Source organism: Salvia miltiorrhiza, chromosome 2, assembly GCF_028751815.1.
Source record: "Salvia miltiorrhiza cultivar Shanhuang (shh) chromosome 2, IMPLAD_Smil_shh, whole genome shotgun sequence".
NCBI classification, from domain to species: Eukaryota; Viridiplantae; Streptophyta; class Magnoliopsida; order Lamiales; family Lamiaceae; genus Salvia; species Salvia miltiorrhiza.
Window position 1 is genome coordinate 39,007,437 of NC_080388.1, and position 23,060 is coordinate 39,030,496.

Sequence of the window (23,060 nt, forward strand, 5' to 3'; positions counted from 1 at the left end):
GCCGATTTGGACTAGTCCACTGATTCTGGCGGCGTTGACAGAGGAGGAGAGCGCCAGCTTCGGGCAGCAGGCACCGATGGGGAGGGTGGGGTAGCCTTGAAACTGATTGGAAGAGTTATTGATGAGTGAGATTTGAAAGTGACGTGGCGGTGGAGTAAATTACGAATGACAGATTTGAAAGGATAAGATATCTGCAATTCTTGAAATTTTCTGGCGAGTTTGGCAAAGAAGAAAGGGTGAAAGGGCTTAATTGCACCGAGTTTGGCAAAGAAGAAAGGGTGAAAGGGCTTAATTGAGCAAAAAAAGTTATGAAAACAATATTATACATATGTTTTTTTTTTCTTATTATTATAAGGGGTTTTGGCAAATAACATCACGAACTATTTTGAATTTGTAATTTTAGCGTGACTTTTGAAGTGTGGCAAATTAAATTACCACCTTTTCAATTTTTGCAATTTCGTCCCCCCATTTTTTTTCGGTTGTCGGATTGTTGAATTGAAGTTTACGTGGATTAGTTTGCCACATAATATTTGAAAGTTTCGCCTATGCATAAACATATAAACTCGCACACACAGAAGTTAAAACTGACAGAGAGACTGATGGAGCAACTCGTGCAGAAGTTATAACTCACAGAGAGACTCTAACTGAAACTCGTGTTAAAAAGTAAAAACACAAGAACACCAAAGTTGGTTACCCAGTTCGGTGATAACACACCTACGTCTGGGGGGGGCACGCCCAGGGTAAATTATCCACTAGTGATGATAAGATATACAAAGGACTTACACGCGAAGACTCGTTCTCCCTAGCCTCTTTATCTTCCCAAACCTCCACCAAGATGAATAATTGAAAGTAAATCAACAACTCACTCCCTAAGGTTGAATGCTACACATTCAACGCTTAAACCCAACAAATAAACTCACTCCAACAGGCTGGAGCAATGAATCAAAGTACTAAATCAACCCACAACGCTTACAAGATGAAATAAGCCACAAACTAGAACACACTTACATGAAACGTGTGCCCTGAATAATACCCACGAAAATACTCTCAATAAGCAGTAGAATTGCACGAAAATCAGCAGCCAATTCGAAATCTTTTCATCACCAATATATAGCCAAACCCTAGAAGAAGTTTGGGCTCTTGGCGGGCCAAAGGCTCCAAGAGGCGACCCATAAAAAGGAAACCCTAGGAATAAGAACTCCCTTGCAAACGCAGCAGCAGTAGATATATATCCATAAGAAGGCTCATGTATATCTCCAAAAATATCTCCAAAATCCCGCAAGTATAGACTGCTCATATGTCTTCAGAAAGTTGAGACTGCAGAAGCAACTCATGTAGAAACGACATAAAGAACTCCAGAAGACACTCATGCTAGTCTACACAATGACAATAAAACATAGAGTATAAAAATACTCTAACAATATTCATATTACGCGTTGTTTTCTATAAAGGTATACCTGACTAAGGTATACCGTAGGTAAAAGTAAGGTAAAGGTATGAAATTTATCCATACCGAAGGTAAATGTAATGTATAAGGTATGAACAATTTATTAAGATATACCATACCGTCCCACCCCTACCTCTAAGTCTTCTTGTTTATTTCCAGAGCTCATAACCAAATTCATTGAGCTGCAAAACTAACAAAATTCTCAAAATACAAGAAAAATTTATTTTAATAAAAAAGAATAAAATCAAAATTGAAAATAATTTATAAAATTAAATTAACTCTAACAAGGATTTAGCGCACATTGAACCTAAATAATTATATTTCTTTAATTATCATGTAAAAATGTTTTATATTTGTATTGGTGAAAACAAAAACACATTCCACAAGTATTAAAATTTTATTATCAAATTTAAAATAAAACTAACAAATTTCTGACAATCAAGTAATTAAAGATTTTTTTGATTAATTGGACCAACTCACTCGATTTTTTTAGCTAACCGTATTTGGTTTAGGCCGTTTCCGATTCAGGCATTCGGGCTTTTTTTTGTATTAATTTTTTTAGCCTAACACTCGATTTTCTCTATTTATTAGAATTAAATAGAACCGATTTCATATTATATAGTTGGATGGAACGATTTCATTTCAGACCCAAAATTTGGTTGAAACATGGGCGAATATGCAAAATGATACTCCATCCATCCACGAAAATTATGCCACTCCTTTTTCATCCGTCCACAAAAAAATGTCTTATCCATTTATAATAATAGGGTCCACACGGACCACACCACTCCACTCACATTGAAATTCTACTACGAACTTCATTCACATTTTATTAAAATCGGTGTCAAAAGCAATGTGACATAAATTTCATGGACGGAAGGAGTAAAAAATTAATAATTGAATAATTTTAATAAAAATTTTAAAGTTTATGTGTAAAATGAGAATTTATTAAAAATTCAGTACAATTACCCTAAACTTGAAAACACTCCTTTAAATAAATACTATACTAAAATTGTAAAGAATAAGATAAATAGGAGTAAATTTTAATAATCAATTTATTATTTGTACCAAGACATTTTTTATATCAGTATAGATAATTAATTTGTACACCTGATTTGTTTTTTTCTTTTTCTGGTGGGCTTCGTCACCATAGTAATCCAGCATATATTTGAAGATGTGAAGGTTTTGTCAGTATGAAGAACTTTTGCATTGGATGAAAACACTTTTTGTATTAAGAACTTGATCCTCAACAACATAAGTTTTGAGTTCGATCCACTTAAAGATCACGATTCTGACAATCTTAGTTCCCTTGGTTATGTTATGCAAGAATAATGATTCTCATTCTAATTGGTCACTGGTTAAAGGCTTGGAATATGTTATGCATGGAGACATGAAAGAGTGCTTCATCCCATGTTAACTAGATATCCATCCAACCTTCATTTCAGTTCCATAAAGATACATCGAGATTAGTCTATGTACATTCAAGAAAATTTAGGTGATAGGCATCTGATACTGGTTTTGATAATTTGCAGCTAAATGTTTTATTTTTCTAAAATAATTTAGACAAAAAAGAATTGTTTCAAGCAAACATATATACAACCAGGGATGGAGCCGGGGGGGGGGGGGGGGGGGGGCTAGAGCCCCCTCCCAAATTTTGAGTTTTTTATTTTTTTATTTTTTTATTTTTTTTATTTTAAAATATATATAGATATATGTTTATACCTATTATAAAATAATTTTATTTTATAAAAGAGTATTTGGTTATTATATTCTCTCATATATACTTAATTTAATGATAATTTTGTTATTTAAAACTATATAATCTATGAAATATTGTTTGTTATTATTACTATTATACTTGTCTTTTAATAAAAAATGCCTAATATGTATGAAATGCTAAAAAAAATTATAATGTATTGAAACTAATTTGTAATATATAGAAAATATATAATCTATGAACATGTTGTTTGTTATTATTATTATTATGCTTGCCTTTTAATAAAAAATGTCTTAAATATACGGAATGTCCAAAAAAAGTTTTATGATATATTGAAACTATATAATTAATCTATGAAAATATTGTTCGTTATTATTAGTATTATGCTCGTATTTTAATAAAAAAAATATCTTAAATATACAGAATGCCCAAAAAAAAATTCCCGGGGGCGGTCCCGTTACAAGTTCAGCCCCCCGAACTCAATTCCTGGCTCCATCCCTGTATACAACCGCAGCCTGGTAATTGAAGTCAACAACAATGTATGCAGGAAAACAATTGTATCAAATAAACATACTAAATCAGCTCTTACCTTCCTTCAACTACAGAAATAGTGACATCGATGGTCCAACATTTGCTAGAAACCATGGTTGTGGAATCTGTAGCTTGAGAGCTCTGCATCCCAAGAAATGCTGGTTGCTTCGGGTGAGGAAGCTCTACGATCTCACAGCTAAGCATCGACAGCACTGTAGACACGTTAGGCCTATCTGCTGCCATTTCTTGCACACACAACAGACCTACATTTGCATATCTCACTATATCATCTTCCAATCCACTGTCATATATTGCTGGATCCATCAAATTTACTATCTTTCCTTCATTCCACAATTTCCAGACCTGTTGATATCCACATGATTACAAAAATTAAAACGTATAAAATGCAAATACATTACATTGTCCAGAACAAAACAACTTACATAAGCTGTAAGGAAGAGTTGTTGATCGTAAAAACTTGAGTTCTTCTTTCCACCCACAATCTCTAATAATAGGACCCCAAAGCTATACACATCAGATTTTTCAGAGAATATTCCACGTAGTGCATATAGCCGCTGCAACCATGTATTCATGATCAGATTGGCAACAAGAAATCTGTGTTCTGAAAATATTTTTACTTGAATGAGGGAATCAATAAGAGCTCACAATGTCCCGACAACCCTTGATGTATTGGCTTCATCGTCCTTTCCACCAAAAATCCTTGCCATACCGAAGTCTGAGATTTTAGGGTTAAACACCTCATCCAACAAGATATTACTTGCCTTGAATCTCTATGTAGGTAAAGCAGGCCTCGACAAATCCCCTCAATAATTAATTTGCGTCTTTGCCAATTAAGCAGCTTATGTTTAAGTGAACCTGAGAAAGGTTATCCAAACCATCATACAGCAAATCCTAACTAAATTACTAATCAAGAGGTGAAACTTGAGCATCATAGATTGACATACCAAAGAGATAGGCGTCCAAGCTTCCATTGGGCATATATTCATAAACAAGCAATTTTTCTTCAAACTCCACACAGCAACCGAGAAGTCTAACAAGATTGCGGTGCTGAAGCCTTGAAATCACCTCAACCTCATTCATGAACTCCTCCACCCCTTGGTTGGAGGATCTTGCTAGCCTATTTACAGCAATCTCTATTCCATTTGGACATTTCCCCTGAAAACCAGCTATGAAATCACATTTCTTATTACAGACTACAAAATCTGAAAAATATATAAAAGTAAATCTTGAAAGAAGAAGAAATACTTTGTAAACAGAACCAAAGCCACCCTGTCCGAGCTTATTCACAGGATCAAAATTTTCTGTTGCATTTGAAATCATCATAATCTAAATATAGGCAACTCCTCGAGTTGAACTCCATGCTTATTATGTTTGAGTGCCATTTTCCTTGGTTTTAAAGAATAGCAATCTACTTCTATGCTTCCCTGCTGCTTAAAATTAAAATAAAACCAGAAAATGTGTGTTTAAAGATTAAAGAATTATAAAACATCTGATAAAAACTAGGGCAAGTAGGATGAATATATTACCTCTGTATTTGAACAACAGTTTCAGCAGAAAGTATGCACACGCAGTAACAAGTATAAACCCCAAAACAGCTGTCGTCACAATAATTGTTCTGTGGTGTTGCTTATTATCTGCTGAATGTCACAGGAGATAAATGAATGAACTTATATAATACTCAAAAGGGGTGAATTACCTAGTTCTGAATATGCCAATCGAATGTACAAGTCATAACCACCATAAGTAAACTTCTGACTATCGGTTAAGTTATGAGTCCATTGCAGACATCTAATTCCGGGAGGAACTGCATAAGCTATACAAGAACAATTACTCAAGCATTTATCCATGCAGCCTCCTTCAGAAAGGAGATATTTAAAATGATCTGGCAACTTTACTCCCTCAAGCTTTAGAAACTTATCCTGTTTACCCACAGAAGTGTTGTGTTCACATTGAAGGGGAGTTTTCCTGGTGCATCCACTACTCCAGTTTCCTGCGTCCCACTCATCTTCGCTTCTTGGCTTGAAGCCTCGGAAACAGGAACATATGGGCCTGTGTTGAGCATCACAGCTTCCGAATGGTCCACACTTACCATACCTTTCACACTCGCTACTTGTTGATGACCATGTTGTGTCCCATCCTTTCTTCTCATCAGACCACTCCTTCGCCTCTAGACTCCCTGAAGAGTTCAATAAAAAGTATAGAGCAACAGATGAATTTGTAAAATTAAGTATTTGATATACAGTTCCTGGGGAATCACTGACAACCTTAACTCCATAACCATAGTCAGAGCTCATGTTCTGAACCCCTGTGTATTTCTGACGATTCCATGGACCAGTGCGCCAGTAAGAATTTCCATCCTTCCAAATAAACGACTGAGGAATGTCTAAAGGCTCAATGGTGAAGGTGAAACTTCCAGGTGCTGGATCATCAGGACTTGTCCATGATGTCAGTAAATTATTGTCATTCCTACTCAAATCTGTTCCAATCTTCATATACTCTAACCAAGAATCGGAAGCATGCTGGAAGCTCTCCCAAACATACGCGTTATTGGACTCAGAATCATTGGAAAGCCTTTTGTTCTTTGGTAAGAAAAGATTTGCACTTTTCTGAATCATTGGACTCAGAATTTATGAGGTGATGAATTCTGCAATTTTCTTTTAGTCAACCTTGGAAAGTTCAAGGAAAGCCTTACAAGATAGTCTTTTGGTACTTGGTAGTCCTAAGAAAACTGAAAGATACAACTTAAATCTCAAGGCTCTATAAGTATATTGAATTAATTGTCTCATATATGATATAATTGTACATGATATATAACAGCATAACAGTGATTTGTATTTGGTGAGCTAATATATAAAGAAACAAGAAGATTTCTTATTCTTTGGTAGGAGCCTAGGGCTAGACTGACACTATTTTGCATTTTCATAGCTAATAGCTATGTTTCAGATGTATATTAATTTAAAGGTCAAATATTTGAAATTTTCATTTTTAATATTGTTAAGACTTTTCTTTGATGTATATGGCTCTTGATGTCAAACACATGGTGAAATATAATATATTATAAGGTGTCTAGAGGGATGTCTCAACAGCATATTCAAATCTGAAATCGAACATGACATCTAGAAAGCCGAATGATATACTCCCTCCGTCCCATTACAAATGTTCCACTTTCCATAATGGGATGTCCCATTACAAATATCTCATTCTTTTTTTGACAATATATTCTCTCTCTATACCTAAGATTAGTCTACTATACATTCAAGAATACTAGCTGATGGGCCACCGAAATCGGATTCTGTTAATATTACTTGTGCTGTCAAATGTTTATTTTTCCAGAAAAACTCAAATAATTTAGACAACAATACCAAAAAAAAAAAAAAGCTAGCTAGGTTCAAGCAAACAAGAACACAGCTGTACTAATTCTAGATTCTCTGGTTCTCTCTCCATACCACAACTACTAAACCTGACTCAACACCAGAAAACAATTATATCAACTAAACATACATAATCAGCTCTTTCATAGCTATTAACACGAAAAAGAGGTCTCACTCAGTCAAGGCTACCTTCCTCCTAATATAGAAATAGTGACATCGTTGGTGGAACATTTACTTGTAGCGGACTCTGTAGCTCGAGAGCTCTGCATTCCAAGAAATGCTGGTTGCTTCAGGTGAGGAAGCTCTACGATCTCAAAGCTAAGCATCGACAGAACTGTAGACGCGTTAGGCCTATCTGCTGCCATTTCTTGTACACACAGCAGACCTACATTTGCATATCTCACTACATCATCTTCTACTCCACTATCACATATTTCTGGATCCATCAAATTTACTATCTTTCCTTCATTCCACAGTTTCCATGCCTGTTTGATATCCACAAGATTAAAAAAGGTTAGATCAATTTACTATCTCTTGTGAATAAAGGCATATTATGTTACAGTATCTAGAACAAAGCAACTTACATAAGCTGTAAGGAAGAGCTTTTGATCTTCATCATAAAAACTGGAATTCTTCTTTCCACTCACAATTTCTAATAATAGAACGCCAAAGCTATAGACATCAGATTTTTCAGAGAATATACCACGGAGTGCATATTCCGGGGACATATATCCACTGCAACCATGAATCTCAAGATCAGCATGGTAACAAGAAATTTGTGATTTTAAAAAATATTATTCTACTTGAATGAGGCAATCAGTAAGTGCTCACAATGTCCCAACAACCCTTGTTGTATTAGCTTCATCATCCTTGCCACCAAAAATCCTTGCCATACCGAAGTCGGAGATTTTAGGATTAAACACCTCATCTAACAAGATATTACTTGCCTTGAGATCTCTGTGAATAATCTTTAACCTTGAATCGCGATGCAGGTAAAGCAGGCCTCGACAAATCCCCTCAATAATTAGTTTGCGTCTTTGCCAATCAAGAAAGTCATGTTTATGTGAACCTGAGATAGGTACAGCAGGATACCCAAACCATCATAGAACAACTTCTAACAAATTTATAAATGAACAGCATATTTGAGTAGGCTCTGCAATAACATACATGAATTTGCATAGACCAAATGAAAATTGAGCATCACAAACATACCGAAGAGATAGGCGTCCAAGCTTCCATTGGGCATATATTCATAAACAAGCAATTTTTCTTCAGACTCCACACAGCAACCAAGAAGTCTGACAAGATTGCGGTGCTGAAGCCTTGAAATGACCTCAACCTCATTCATGAACTCCTCCACCCCTTGGTTAGAGGATCTTGCTAGCCTTTTTACAGCAATTTCTACTCTATTTGGAAATTTCCCCTGAAAATCGCTATGCAATCACATTTCTTATTACGGACTACAGAAACTGAAAATGTAAAAGTAAATATTGAAAGAAGAAGAAATACTTTGTAGACAGAACCAAATCCACCCTGTCCAAGCTTATTCGCGGGATCAAAATTTTGTGTTGCATTTGAGAGCATCAAAAATCTAAATGTAGGTAAGTCCTCAAGTTTAACACCATACTTATCATGTTTGAGTGTGTTTTCATCAGAATGTCCTGTATCATTTCCATTTATGTGATTGTCAGAGAGAGAGACAGAGATGTTAAAGAGAATGTAAAGTAAAGAGAATAGTACCTCTGAAATTGGACAAATATTCCAGCAAAAAGTATGCACATTTGGCAACAAGTACAAACCCCAGAACCACTGTTGCCGTAATAATTGTTATGTGGTCTTGCTTCTTATCTGCTGAAAATAACAGAAGACAAATGTATGAACTTACAATTAGAAGTGTACAGAATCATATGCATGGCAAATAAAGGGGTGAAGTACCTAGTTCTGAATGTGCCAATCGAATGTACAAGTCATCACCACCATAAGTAAACTTCTGAGTATCAGTCAAATTTTGAGTCCAGTGCAGACATCCAATTCCAATAGGAACTGCATAAGCTATACAAGAACAATAACTCAAGCATGCCTCTCTGCATTCTCCTTCAGAAAAGAGAAACAATTTGAAGTGATCCGGCAACTTTACTCCCTCCAGCTTTAGAAACTCATCTTGTTTGCCAACGGAATTGTTCTGTTCACATTGGAGGTGCGTTTTCCTGGTGCAGCCTCTTGTCCAGTTTCCTGCAGCCCACTCATCTTTGCTTCTTGGCATGAAGCCCCGAAAACAGGAACATATGGGCCTGTCTTGAGCATCACAGCTTCCGAAAGGTCCACACTTACCATACGTTTCACACTCAATACTTGTTGACGACCATGTTACGTCCCACCCTTTCTTCTCATCAGACCACACCTTCTGCTCTAGACTCCCTGAAGAGTTCAAGAAAATGTGTACCAAAACAGATGAATTTGTAAGGGTAAGTATTAGATTTGCAGTTTCCGGAGAATCAGTGACAACCTTGACCCCATAACCATAGGCAGAGCTCATGTATGGAAGCCCAGTAAATATCTGACCATTCCAGGGACCAGTGCGCCAGTAAGGATTTCCATCCTTCCAAATAAACGACTGAGGAACGTCTAAAGGCTCAATGGTGAAGGTGAATCTTCCAGGTGCTGGATCATCAGGACTTGTCCATGATGTCAGTAAATTCTTCTCCTTTCTACTCAAATCTGTAGCAATCTTCATCTTCTCTAACCAAGAATCGGAAGCACGCTGAAAGCTCTCCCAAACACTCACATTATTGGAGTCATCTCGCAGGACCAGATTCCCTGTGTCCAAGAGCACAGCACGTGTATTCACAACTGAAGTTAAAAGATTAGTCGACCACACAATCTCCTTTCGACCATCCAAGATCACAAGGTTGCCATCTGATGATATCTGAAATGTTCCAGATGAATCATTCAGAGGTTTATTTCTATTAGCTACCCATACTACAGTCATCACCGGGAGATTGTACATGACACCGAGGTAACGGCGACTGCTATTTGGTGGGCTGAAAAAACTCAACTTGAATATATTTCCATCGGAAATCAAAACTTCTGAATCCCTGAGAGACTCATTAGTTCTTATGGTGTGGATGGCTGCAGAATACATAAAGAAACAAGACAACATGAACACATAACATGGCATGTTTCTGTAGTGGCTGAACCCCATGAGTTAGTCTATTTGTGTTCTGGTAAGAAAAGATTGGCACTTTTCTGAATCTTGGACTCAGATATTATGAGGTGATGAGTTTGACTTTTCATTCATGTATATATGTGGTTTTTTGTCAAACCCGGAAAATTCAAGGAAGCTGTTGCTACCTGGTAGTTGTAAGAAATTAGCAAGATATTGTACATGATGCCTATTATATTCAAATTTGGAGGCAGATTTGAAAAGAGCTATTTATAATTTGTAAAAAATAAAGAAATATCTAAAACTATACCTCTATTATAAAAGAACCTTGTTTTACAAAATAAGTGTGGTGTTTCCATTTTGGTACACATACGTTTATATTTTCAACTCTATTCATACTCAATATTTACAAAAAAATTATCTCACAAGTCTTTTATTAACAAATCAACTTTGGTGGGCTATTTATCCAATTTATACACATCTCCCAATATTCTCTTAAAACATGTGATGTCCAATCCACATGACGTATCGTGAACAGAGGGAGTGTCGAAATATTACTAACTTCTAATTTTATTTTTGTAGTCTTGCATATTACTATTATTTTTCACTATGATTAGTTTGGACCCTGAAAAGATGATATCTGGAAACTTTAAAGGGTGCTTCAAGATTAGTCTATTGGATATTGGATATCCCAGAATATCTAGCTGATGGGCCTCTAAAATTGGATGTAGATAATAATCTAGAGAGTTACCTTTGCTGTCAAATGTTTATATTTCCAGAAAACTCAAACAATTTAGACAAAAAAAGAATTGGTTCAAGCAAACAAGAACACAACTAATCTATACTAATTTTAGATTTTCTGGTTCTCCTTACCACAAATACTATTACTAAACCTGACTCAACAAACAATTATATCACATAGACATATATAATCAGCTCTTTCATAGCTATTATTATTAACCTGGAAAAGAGGTCTCACTCAAGGCTACCTTCCTCCTAATATAGAAATAGTGACATCGTTGACAGAACATTTAGTTGAACTCTTGGTAGAGGACTCTGTGGATTGAAAGCTCTGCATCCCGAGAAATGCTGGCTGCTTTGGGTGAGGAAGCTCTACGATCTCACAGCTAAGCATCGACAGCACTGTAGACACGTTAGGCCTATCTGCTGCCATTTCTTGTACACATAGCAGACCTACATTTGCATATCTCACTACATCATCTTCCATTCCACTATCATATATTGCAGGATCTATCAACTTTACTATCCTTCCTTCATTCCACAACTTCCAAGCCTGTGGATGTCCACATGATTACAAAAGGTTAGATTAATTTACTATCTCTTGTCTTATGAATATGACATCAAATGCAAACATGTTATACTGTCCAAGAACACGATGACTTACATAAGCTGTAAGGAAGAGTTGTTGATCTTCATCATAAAAACTGGAATTCTTCTTTCCACTCACAATTTCTATTAATAGGACGCCAAAGCTATAGACATCAGATTTTTCAGAGAATATTCCACGATGTGCATATTCCGGGGACATATAGCCACTGCAACCATGGATTTCAAGATCAGCATGACAATAAGAAATTTGTATTTGAAAATTATTTTAGTTGAATGAGGCAATCAGTAAGTGCTCACAATGTCCCAACAACCCTTGATGTATTGGCTTGATCATCCTTGCCACCAAAAATTCTTGCCATACCGAAGTCGGAGATTTTAGGGTTCAACTCCTCATCCAACAAGATGTTACTAGCCTTGAGATCTCTGTGGATAATCTTCAACCTTGAATCTCTATGCAGGTAAAGCAGGCCTCGACAAATCCCCTCGATAATTAATTTGCGAGTTTGCCAGTTGAGAAACTCTCGTTTATGTGAACCTGAGAAGGGTCATCCAAACAAAATTCTAAATAAACAGCACATTTGAACTTGCATAGAAGAACTGAAACTCGATCATCATCCACTTACCAAAGAGACAGGCATCCAAGCTTCCATTAGGCATATATTCATAAACTAGCATCTTTTCTTCATTCTCAACACAGCAGCCAATTAGTCTGACAAGATTGCGGTGCTGAAGCTGGGAAATCACCACAACCTCATTCGTGAACTCTTCCACCCCTTGGTTAGAGGATCTTGCTAGCCGTTTTACAGCAATTTCTTGCCCATTTGGCAGTTGCCCCTAAAAAATAGAAATCAAATCACATCTGAAATACATATAAACAAAAAAGAAGAACTAAAGAAATCTTGAAAGAAGATGAATACTTTGAAGACAGGACCAAAGCCACCCTCTCCAAGCATATTGGCCGGATCAAATTTTCCTGTCGCATCTGAGAGCATCTCAAATCTAACTATAGGCAGTTCCTCAAGTTCAACTCCATGCTTACCATTTTCCTTTGTTTGGGGGGATATCAATTTATTCTCATGCTTCCTTGCTGTTTAAATTAAAACAAGAGTGCGAGAGAGAGTGAGAGAATGATGGTGTGGAGAATGTATAATTTCGTATCATGTAATTAGTTGTGTCCACTGAGAATTGCTAATCAAGTTGTCTGAATTCATTACCTCTGTATTTGGACAAAATCTTTGGCAAAAAGTATGTGCATACAGCAATAAGTATAAACCCCAGAACCACTGTCGTCGCGATAATTGCTCTTCTGTCTTGCTTCTCATCTGCAGAAGATCATCACCAGTCAAAGAAATGAACTTAAAAAGATAATTTGTAGATCAGAAGAGTAGAGCATCGTATTACGTAGTTCTGAATATGCCAATCGAACGTACAAGTCTTCACCACCGGAAGCAAACTTCTGATTATCAGTTAAGTTATGAGTCCAGTGCATACAACCAATTCCAGAAGCATCCGCATAAGCTATACAAGAACAATTACTCAAGCACGCGCCTCTGCAGTCGCCATCAACAGGGAACAATACATAATGATCGGGCAACTTCACTCCCCCCATCTTCAGAAACTCATCCTCTTTACCCAAAGAATTGTTCTGTTCACATTTCAGGGGAGATTTTCTTGTGCATCCACTAGTCCAGTTTCCTGCCTCCCACTCATCTTCCCTTGTTGGCACAAAGCCTCGAAAACAGGTACAAATTGGACTCTCCCGAGCATCACAACTTCCAAAAGATCCACACTTGCCATAGATGTCACACTCGTTATCAGTTCTCCATGTTACATCCCAGCCTTTCTTCTCATCAGACCACTCCCTCTCCTCTATAATCCCTGAAGAGCTCAAGACAAAATATAACAAAACAGACGAATTTGGAACGGTAAAGACATAAAATGCAGTTCCTGGGGAATCACTGCCAACATTAGTTCCATCATTATACAAAGATCTCATTCCAGGCAGCCCAATGAATCTCTGACCATTCCATGGACCACTTCGAAAGCAAGGCTTAGTGCCATCCTCCAAAACATACGACTGTGGGATGTCGGGCTCAATGATCATGGTGAATCTTCCAGGTGCCGGATCATCAGGACTTGTCCACGATGTCAGTATATTTTTCTCCTTCCTATTCGCATCTACAAAAAGGCGCATCTTTGGTAGAAAAGAATCGGAAGCATGTTGGAAGCTCTCCCAAACATACTCATTGTTGGAGTCATCTTGCAGAACCAGATTCCCTGTATCCAAGAGCACAGCACTATAATTTGCAACAGAAGATGAAAGATTAGTGGACCACACAATCTCCTTTCGACCATCCAAGATCACAAGATTGCCATCTGATGATATCTGAAATGTTCCAGATGAATCATTCAGAGGCTTATCTCTATTAGCTACCCATACAACACTCATCACCGGGAGATTGTACATGATACCAACATAACGTCGGCTGCTATTTGGTGGGCTGAAAAAACTCAGTTTGAATGTATTTCCTTTGGAAATCAAAGCGTCAGAGTTTCTAAGAGATTCATTAGCCTTTATGAGGTCGATAGCTGAAGAAAATGTAAGGAAACAATAAAATATGAGGAAAAGGAGTTGAAGCACATAATATCGCAATCTTTTCTGGAGGTTGAAACCCATGAATTACTTTTCTTCTTCTTTGCTAGGACTAGGATGACACTACTCTGAATTTAGAATGATTCAGAAATTTAGAAACGTTTGATCTATTCATAGTCAATATTTGAATTTTCTTTGTTAGATATGTGTACAATTGTGCTGTGCATATCAGAAAATTCGAGGAAAGCAGTCTATGCTGACGTCCAACCACTTTCCACTTTCTTTATTAGTAATTCATTTATCTCAAAAAAAAAATGTAGAAAAAGTGAATAGGATTTCTCAAACTACCAATAAGAAACTATTTTGTGTACTTTACATACAGATAAGGACTAAGGAGTAGGGATGTCAATACAGCCCGAAACCCATGGGCCGATCCGAATAACCCGACAAAATTAGAGGGTTAGGGTTGAAAAATCGCAACCCGAAAAAACCTCCAACCCGATTAGCCCGCACCCGACTAACCCGGAACCCGATAGGGCTAGCCCGAAAACCCGATGGGCTGGCCCGGTGGGCTGACGGAATTGTGACTGATGCATCCAGTTACAACTTCTGCTATGTTTAGATCTATGGTATTTGCTTAAATATATATACGTAGCCTCATTAAAAAAAAGTGAAATTAATTAGTTAGAATATATGTGTGTGTGTGTGCAATCTCATTAAAAAAAGTGAAATTAATTACGAATTTTTTGTAGAAATTGATTATTAGTATCTCATTAGTTAGAAATTAATTATTAGTATCTCATTTTAAAGTGATACCAATTTTTTTTTTTCTGTCAATGAGACGTGCATGGCAAATCCACTAATTATTCAGTAATAATCCAGATTGATTCTAGTGCATTGATACATGTTAAATTTTACTATCTCATTTTAATATAGTTTTATTTATGTAATCTTGAATATCTTATATTTTTGCATTTCATGTCTTGCTATATAATTTATATCTTTAATATCTATGTATATTTTATACATTATACATTAGATCATTAGGAATAATAAAATACAAATGATAATTTTATTTTTACGTCTTTAACCTGATTAGCCCGATGGGCTACCCCGAAACCCGAAAGTTTAGGGTTAGGGTTGAAGATTTACAACCCGAAAAAATCTCCAACCCGATTAGCCCGCACCCGGCTAACCCGAAACTCGATAGGGCTAGCCCGAAAACCCGGTGGACTGGCCCGATTGACATCCCTACTAATGAGTATATCACATGACTTAAACAACCCCTAAAGAATAAGATAAAGTAAAACCCTTAGCCAGTGATGCAGGTAGAAGCGTGAAATATATTTGATACTGATAAATATATGTAGTGACCCGCTCTTTTATATATTTTAAATCTAGTAATGAGTGTTTATTTTTGTTCATCAGTGAATGAAAACGGTTTTTATCCTAATATGAATTCAGCTTATGATCCTGAATTTATATTGTTAAAGCAGTTAATGATATTATTTCAGAGTTATAACTGACTTAGCAAAGTCACGTTATTTATTTAAGCAAGATGAAATTAGATTTTATCTTTATTCAAGTCGTGATTTATTTCTGACTCGTGAGTTAATTAAATCTGCGGATTTAATTTAAATATTAGAACAACAAACGAATTAAATCTACGGATTTAATTTAGATTCATTTTATAATTTATCGATTTAAGCGAGAAATCACATGTCGAAATACGAGATTTATTTAAATAAACAGTATCAAGCATATACGAGCACACGATCCATCTTACAGTTACAGAATCACCGAGACAGAGAAAATACATCAATAATTCTCCTCTACATTTTTTTTCCTTTCTTTTTCTTCTCTTTTTCTTTCCATTAATTTTGTTCCCCACTCCATTTTACCACTAAATCTACTTTTTGACTTTCACCACCATTTTCCCCACCACTTTCACCACCAACTCAATTATGCAACAACACATATTGTTTCAGCCATCAAGTCTTTTCTTCCCTCACCAAAACGTGTAGAAGAAGTTGAGAAAGGGAGAGAGAGTTTCCTCCAACTCCAAATTGTAACTTGAAGAGGTATATACTAAGCTTCTTTATTTTGAATTCAGTTGCATATCATCCAAACGGTTCCCAAAAATTCTCAAATTAATTGTGTATCATCTTTCATACATTTTCTATATTTTGGTAAAATTTCAGAATATTTAGAGCTCGCATGATTTATTTATGAATTTGTAAACATCACTGCCCATCTGGAATACATTTTTGGTAAACAATCTTTGGGAGATCATAAGTAAAGTTTCAATCGGTGAAAACCTTTGAAACTTGAATATGTCACTCTAGACTCCCGTATCTTTCGTTTGACATCGGCCTCACCATTTTTGAGTAAGGGAAACAACCGGTATAAATTCTTGAAATCTAGTTCTTATTCCATGTACCATCCAGTAGATTTTACAAACCTACGACTTTGAGGTGGAAAAAGGCCGACTTAAATATTTGATTCTCAAGCCTATCTTTCTACTGAATATTCACTGACATGTTGGGAACTTACTTGTTCAGTTTTAGAATTTTTGGTGAAGCTTAAAGTGGTTTTTCCGATTTATGTTCTGAATCTGCCAAACTTGAACTCTTTTTGTGCACTGAACTTTAGATAGTCATATCTTCTAAACCATGAAGGTTCTTAGAGTAAATCCAACTGGAGAGTGTTATGATCTCTCCCTAGTTTCCAGATTGACCTTTGGGGTTCCCAGTGGAGTTTTGTAAAGGGAGATATGAATTTTTAAAGAAAGCCCACTGACTTGGTTGTAATCTGGAAATATGAAATTTACAGATTTTTGCTTGTTAAATACCCATCTTTGAGAGGGCATATCTTGCTCGTTTGAATTGTTTTTCATTCGATTCAAATTGGAGAATGATCCTTGAAATGTCTAGTTTCCAGAATGTCTTTTGGAGCCTCATTTGGAGATCCGAGGTAGATTTGGTGTCTGTTGTAAAACAACCCCTTAAGAGCTCAAGTTGTTGAATTATTTTCTATGTATCAAAGTTTATTTTAAAGGATGTTTCGTGAAAGATTTAGTATATGTGCATAACAAGTTTGGGACTATTTATTTTAAATGAGGTCCGTTCTTTATTTAAATTAGGATGGACTTTTAATGAATATTTTTGGGATTAAACTATTATTTCTTGATTTATATAAATTATTTTTAAGGACTTATAAATATGAATTTCGTAGACCTACTGACCTACTGTGATCGACGGTTTGTCGATGTCTAACAGCTTTGAAAATTTTATAGCAAGTCCCTACATGAGTCTTGAGTACCCTGGTAAAATTTCAAGCCATTCCAACTTCGTATGATACTTCTTTAAAATGCAAAACCTAAACTGCACATTACTACTGAGAATTTCAGAGAACAGAGAAAAGAGTCATTTATTTCAGTAGCTTCCTGGGTGATCTAGCTTTCCAAATTTTTATGGTATTAACCTTATTGTGTTATTTAGATATCCACCAAAGTTGAGCCCAGTTTGACAACGTTTACTATTTTTCAAAAATACAAGTTTTCGATTGTTCAAAACTGCCGAACATGGTAGATCGTGGTAAAAACGTCATATCTCTCAAACCACTTGGAGTTTTTTGACTCTATTTTTTTTTATATGAAACTAGACTCGAAGATCTTTCTTTCGGTATGAGTCTCGAGTCCAGGAGATGTCGGAGTCAGAACAGATTAAATTTTGAAGTTGAGTCAGTGTAAAAGCAGAGCATGTTTTGATGATGTTTGATTGTGATTCTTATGTGCCTTATGTTGAGCCTTTTTATTTTATTTTATTTTTTTTAATTTTATAACATTACTTGTTCTTATTTATTAAGCCCGATTAATTATGAGATTATAAAGCGAATAAGTTGAAGTATTTATTTTCTATTGACTACGAGGAACGGGGTTTATTTAATTGACGGATTAGAACACCCGATGAGAACGAATTGATTATGATAATCTATCCGACCTCATGTGACGAGCCTTATTTAAATTATTTTATTTCGACAATTAGGATTTATAATAGAATTTCCCAGATTATTATCTCAGAATAATAATTATCGGAATATGAGTCATGCATAGTTAAATTACGCATTCTCATTAATTGAGGATTTTATTCGAGCAGTATCTTATTTATATTCTCGTAATAAAGGTCAAACACGAGATTAATAATCAGTCAAGGAGCTACTGTACCACAGAAAATTTCTATCAGGTGGGCATTACTTTCATATATATCAAATGAGTTTAAATGTTACGTTCAAGCAAGTTATTTCATGACTAAATTAATTGAAGTTATTTCAAATATTGTCTTGCCATAAAATGTTTAAATTTCAGTATGATATCTATCTGATGTGACTTTAATCATGTAATCGAATTCGGGTCTTGAGCAGTTGATAGCTATCCTGCCAGGGCTAGTGTACACCAGTGACCGTGAGTCATCTAGCGGGTTGGCCGGTCAAGTGACCGTGAGAGGTGGCCACCTCTCCGGCACAAAGTTCCAGATATGATAGATTACAAGAGAACTTAGTCTGCAGACGAACTTTAAGAATCACAAATGAATTTAGTAAGCTTGGGCCTTTTAGCGAAAAACTCCCTTGCTGTACTGTTTATGATGGCATGACAATTTACAGTTTTGAAGCATGTATTTTTATAATTAGGCATACGTGTCCACTGAGTACTTTTGTACTCAAGCCCTGCATATATTTCTAAATGTGCAGGTTGAGCAGCTGCCGATGGTGATGAAGTGACGAGCGGGATTCTTTTGTCTTATTATGTATTAATGAACTCTAGGGTTACATGTCTTCATACATGTAATCAGAACCTTATTCCGCTGCGTACTCAGAAGTTTTATGTTATTTTGGATAAGTCGGAGTTATCCGAACTTGTTAGTTATTTGAGTCTATACGACAAAAACTCTGTTATATTATAGATATCCATGTTGTTAACAATGATGAAATACGATCCTTTCTTGTTTGATTATTCCCCTTTCTACCCCGCTTCTAATCTCCCTCCATTAGCCACGGTTTCCCGGCTTAATTATCCTTAATTAGGACCGGTCGTGACAGAGTGGTATCAGAGCAGTTTATTTGCTCTGAACCCTAGAGTTAACCAATTTTTCTAGTATGATCACTAGTATGAAAGAGTCAGTCGACAAAAGCTCAGCACTTCATCACATCGTCATGCTCAGCAAGAAAGAATGTGGTAATGATTTTAAAACATTGAGAAGTTCACGTTTTATATGAATGTACTGATGCTTACATTCAAGTTTATGCATTATTGATTGATTAGATATCTCAATGAACTTAGATGCGTTAAGAATGCATGATCACTGTTACGAAAAGAACAATAGAAGCTAGGAACTCAGTCATATTTCACTATAGCCATGGTGAAGAGCTAAGAAAGAGGAAGAGAATCCAATGAAAGCAGTGCAAGCAGAGTGCCACGCACGAATCACTGAAGCAGGCATAGTTCTTCATTCAGGTTGTTCACGCAAGACGGAGCACCTAATCGACTATTGCCTTCGATGATAGTTTAAGTACAATATTGCTTATAAGTGATGAGTGCAACTGATGTAATCAGTTAGCTAATCCCTAATAAGCTGAGACTCGCTTCTAGCCTCGATTATCACTAGCTATGGCTTGAGGATAACCTTCATGATTCATGTATGAACTTCAGAGTTAGACTTACGAGGGGTCAAAATGCTTTGTATATGATGTTATAATATTACGATTAAAGCTATCAGCTTATAGTTTCAGATATTCGGAACCATTCTACTTACAGTACCTATCGCAATAGATAAGGACATGACTGAGAATCCCTATTGATTACGATCACCTACTACGAATTGGAAAGACGAGATGTGATATGGGTACTAGCAGTTATCAACCATTATGATTGATCATAAAAGTTTACGCAAGTGTATAAGACGAGAGAAGTTCTCGAAGATGGTTTAGAGTTTAATAATAGCTAGAAGCGCCGACAGTGGATCAATGCTGAAACAAAAGAATTAAGATTCTAATGAGACCCTGAGGATATACTCAAGATAAATATATATACCTTAACCTATCGAGGACGTCGCCTCAGTTAGAACGTCTTGGATTATGCATTTAGTCTGGTAACCGCAATGAGAGCATTGACTAAGGTCATTCTATGACTTAGCATTACACATGGAGACACATACCCTATAAAGGTGCTCAGATGAGCAAAAGCTATTTCCTTATTGAATGCGTGATGATTCAAAAGGTTTTTGCAATAAAATGAAAGAGTGCTTCAAATTATATGGTTGCATTTCAAGCGCTATGTGAAGGAACACTAAGTACTAGAAGTACTACATTAAGATCATGTAGAGGAACATTGTTAAGTAAGGTCGAGCCTACCTTATTTCGCCTATAGAAGATGTTTAAGGATTGCATTAAACTAGGAGGCAGACTCTAAGTTTGAGAAGCTCTAGAATATTGTCAAGGACATGTTCAAGATGTTAAGAAGAAAGTGGTGATTTTAGACCAAATATACCTTTTGCAGCCAAGGAATAAGAGTTGCCAAGTTCGGAAAAGTATTTCCGAGTGACTGAGAAGTAGTTATGTCGGGCCTGGCCAGTCCACATGGCCAAAATCTCAGTAGTCGTCATATATGGGTCTTTAAACCTATATATTTTAAACCTTCATCTGAAAAGCCAAACGGGTTCAGACTATTAGGTCATTTCGTTTCGACCTTTCAGTCAATTCATTTCTACCCTATGGTTATTCATTTTCAATTGTTTGGCAAATTATTGAAACACTTTGCCTAATTGCCATTTGTTATTTGAATCATTGCGATCTACTAGCTGTTGGTAGATTTTCTGTGACCCAAGGATAAACAGATACTCATCAGATTAAATCAGTCAAACACGTATGCTTCAACCCAAGGGTTAAGCACGTAATGCATACAGACAATCTCTTGTGCATTTAGTAGGACGTTATTTGTGTATTTCGAAAACGACGATCATTTCGATACTTTTGTATGCCCTATGTTGGCTTAGTTATTTTGACTAGTATTAGTACGGAAACACTGGTTCTTAGGGCATTTCAGAACTGAGCCTCTCATGATGACCTTGCAAGATAGCCAGTTCATCATGTATAATGCTTGGATAGATTACCATATCTATATTCAAATGTTGATGAAATAGTCCTCATTAATACTAATTTCCCATGTCTATGTAGCGACCCTATCAGTCTTTTGCGGCAAGTCACTTCTGCTATGTTATTTATATACTTTCATGAGATAGAGTATGAGCGAGATTTGAGAATCAAGAAAATGATTTACAGAATCGACGATATGCATATGTGTATTACATTGGTGAACATATGTCGACTCATCGGAATGCCAACAAAGCAAAGGCGTCCGAGAGAAGGGGAACAGAACATAGAATAGAAGAACTATTCCTATGACAAAATCCACTTGTCTTCAGTGGGACAAGAGATCCGGCCAAGCTGAGACATATGTACGAAAGATGGAGCGCATTTTCAGCTTTTTCGCTGCACTGACCAAGAGCGCCTAACTTGCGTGCCCTTTTCAGTTGACTGGGTCAGCTGATTTCTGGTGGGAAGCAAGGATGAAAATGATGACAGCAGAGCAGTTAGAAAACCTGACTTGGGAATAATTTAAAGCCGGTATATATGACAAGTATATACTCAAGAGCTACCGCAAGAATAAGGAAGCTGAATTTTACAATCTGAAGCAAGGGAAGATGTCGGTAACTCAATACGACAGGATGTTCTGCGATATGTCTAGATATGCGCCGGAACAAGTTGACACAGATGAGAAGATGGCTGAAAAGTTTTGTGCCGGTCTGAGGCACGAGATTAGGATGGCTTTGGCAAGCCACAGAGGATTGTCCTACATTGAGTCGCTCAGCCGAGCGTTGGACATTGAGGCAGCCATGCCAGGAGAAAGACCTGCAACTGTACCTACGCCAGCACCTCCACATGATCAAAATCATAATCAGAATTTCAAAGGAAAGAGGAGATGGGACAACAGTAACCCGAACCAAGGCAAGAAGAGCCCATGGCAGGGACAGGTCTTCCAGTCACAGGGCTATGGAAGCCAGGGCGCACCGAAACAGATGGGAAATAACCAACAGAGGGCCCCACATTGCCCCAAATGTAACAAAAGTCATGTGGGAATCTGTAAGGCCGGCAGTGATAGTTGCTATATCTGCAACCAGAAGGGGCACTATGCAAACCGGTGCCCGAATAAGCAACATGGAACGAGTTTAAGGCCGAATCCACCTATCCAGGCTCCACATCTGCGAGCAATCCAAGCTTTGCCCCAACCATACCCAAGGCAGCAATCACAGTATCAGCAGCCACATCAGCACCAACAGCTACAGTACCAACCACAACCTCAACAACCGTATCAGCAACAGGCCCGCCAACAACAACAGCGACAACAGAAACAACATGAAAAGCCTCGTCATGCTAGAGCCTATGCTATGAGGCAGAAGCAGCCCGAGAACAACCAGGGAAACTTGGCAGGTATGGGCATGCTACTCAATACTCCTGTTGTAGTTCTATTTGATACGGGCGCATCACATACTTTCATTTCAAGTACATGTGTCGACACATTAAAACTTAAAATGGAAAGAGCTGAACATGAGTTGAGTATATCATCACCTATAGGAGGGATGACGACAGTAGATCATATGTGCTTGAACCTAGAACTGAATATAGGGTCACTCAAGATTGTAGTGAACAACTCGTATGTTATACCGATGGGAGATGTGGACATAATCCTAGGAATGGACTGGCTAGCCGAGAACTATGCCACCATCATTTGTAACGAAAGACGGATATCGTTT

At 36.8% G+C, this 23,060-nt stretch overlaps 3 protein-coding genes, 1 long non-coding RNA gene and 1 pseudogene across 9 annotated transcripts; 1 reads left to right on the plus strand and 4 right to left on the minus strand.

The window, feature by feature from the left end:
• Positions 1–3,443: 3,443 nt before the first annotated feature.
• LOC131012368 (G-type lectin S-receptor-like serine/threonine-protein kinase At1g11330) lies at positions 3,444–5,383 on the minus strand (annotated as a pseudogene).
• A 370-nt stretch (positions 5,384–5,753) lies between these two features.
• Positions 5,754–6,841, minus strand: LOC131012367 (G-type lectin S-receptor-like serine/threonine-protein kinase At1g11330). Its single transcript, XM_057940298.1, has 2 exons — positions 5,981–6,841; positions 5,754–5,892 (listed from the first exon to the last, which is right to left on the minus strand). The coding sequence occupies exons 1-2, from the start codon at positions 6,329–6,331 to the stop codon at positions 5,884–5,886; spliced, it is 360 nt and encodes a 119-aa protein (XP_057796281.1). The 5' UTR covers positions 6,332–6,841; the 3' UTR covers positions 5,754–5,883.
• A 147-nt stretch (positions 6,842–6,988) lies between these two features.
• On the minus strand, positions 6,989–10,310 carry LOC131012365 (G-type lectin S-receptor-like serine/threonine-protein kinase At1g11300). Of its 2 annotated transcripts, none has more exons than XM_057940296.1 (7): positions 9,023–10,310; positions 8,828–8,935; positions 8,597–8,748; positions 8,300–8,510; positions 7,919–8,156; positions 7,672–7,822; positions 6,989–7,572 (listed from the first exon to the last, which is right to left on the minus strand). In XM_057940296.1, exons 1-7 carry the CDS (start codon positions 10,287–10,289, stop codon positions 7,273–7,275), a joined length of 2,427 nt encoding a protein of 808 aa, XP_057796279.1. In that variant the 5' UTR covers positions 10,290–10,310; the 3' UTR covers positions 6,989–7,272. The 2 variants fall into 2 exon arrangements, with proteins under 2 accessions (XP_057796279.1, XP_057796278.1); XM_057940295.1 differs by having other exon boundaries at positions 8,828–8,938.
• On the minus strand, positions 9,876–14,393 carry LOC131012364 (G-type lectin S-receptor-like serine/threonine-protein kinase At1g11330). 5 transcript variants are annotated; one of them, XM_057940292.1, is made up of 8 exons: positions 13,002–14,393; positions 12,815–12,922; positions 12,518–12,687; positions 12,224–12,434; positions 11,898–12,135; positions 11,656–11,806; positions 11,212–11,544; positions 9,876–10,013 (listed from the first exon to the last, which is right to left on the minus strand). In XM_057940292.1, the coding sequence occupies exons 1-7, from the start codon at positions 14,275–14,277 to the stop codon at positions 11,236–11,238; spliced, it is 2,463 nt and encodes an 820-aa protein (XP_057796275.1). In that variant the 5' UTR covers positions 14,278–14,393; the 3' UTR covers positions 9,876–10,013; positions 11,212–11,235. The 5 variants fall into 5 exon arrangements, with proteins under 5 accessions (XP_057796275.1, XP_057796276.1, XP_057796272.1 ...); XM_057940293.1 differs by lacking the exon at positions 9,876–10,013 and adding an exon at positions 10,079–10,216; XM_057940289.1 differs by lacking the exon at positions 9,876–10,013 and adding an exon at positions 10,099–10,216 and having other exon boundaries at positions 11,240–11,544.
• A 1,180-nt stretch (positions 14,394–15,573) lies between these two features.
• Positions 15,574–19,204, plus strand: LOC131012369 (uncharacterized). The gene is made up of 2 exons (XR_009097303.1): positions 15,574–16,274; positions 18,378–19,204. It is a non-coding gene; the product is annotated as an uncharacterized LOC131012369 (long non-coding RNA).
• Positions 19,205–23,060: the final 3,856 nt, after the last annotated feature.

Excerpts from the sequence above, each read along its gene's own strand:
- LOC131012367 (XM_057940298.1), bottom strand. The coding sequence starts at position 6,331 with ATGATTCAGAAAAGTGCAAATCTTTTCTTACCAAAGAACAAAAGGCTT.
- LOC131012365 (XM_057940295.1), bottom strand. The coding sequence starts at position 10,289 with ATGGGGTTCAGCCACTACAGAAACATGCCATGTTATGTGTTCATGTTG. Across the intron at positions 8,939-9,022 it reads ATTGGCACATTCAGAACTAG|CAGATAAGAAGCAAGACCAC; the intron begins GTACTTCACCCC and ends TGTTATTTTCAG. Across the intron at positions 8,749-8,827 it reads ATATTTGTCCAATTTCAGAG|GACATTCTGATGAAAACACA; the intron begins GTACTATTCTCT and ends GAAATGATACAG.
- LOC131012364 (XM_057940289.1), bottom strand. The coding sequence starts at position 14,277 with ATGGGTTTCAACCTCCAGAAAAGATTGCGATATTATGTGCTTCAACTC. Across the intron at positions 12,688-12,814 it reads GATTTTGTCCAAATACAGAG|CAAGGAAGCATGAGAATAAA; the intron begins GTAATGAATTCA and ends TAATTTAAACAG. Across the intron at positions 12,435-12,517 it reads GCTTTGGTCCTGTCTTCAAA|GGGCAACTGCCAAATGGGCA; the intron begins GTATTCATCTTC and ends TCTATTTTTTAG.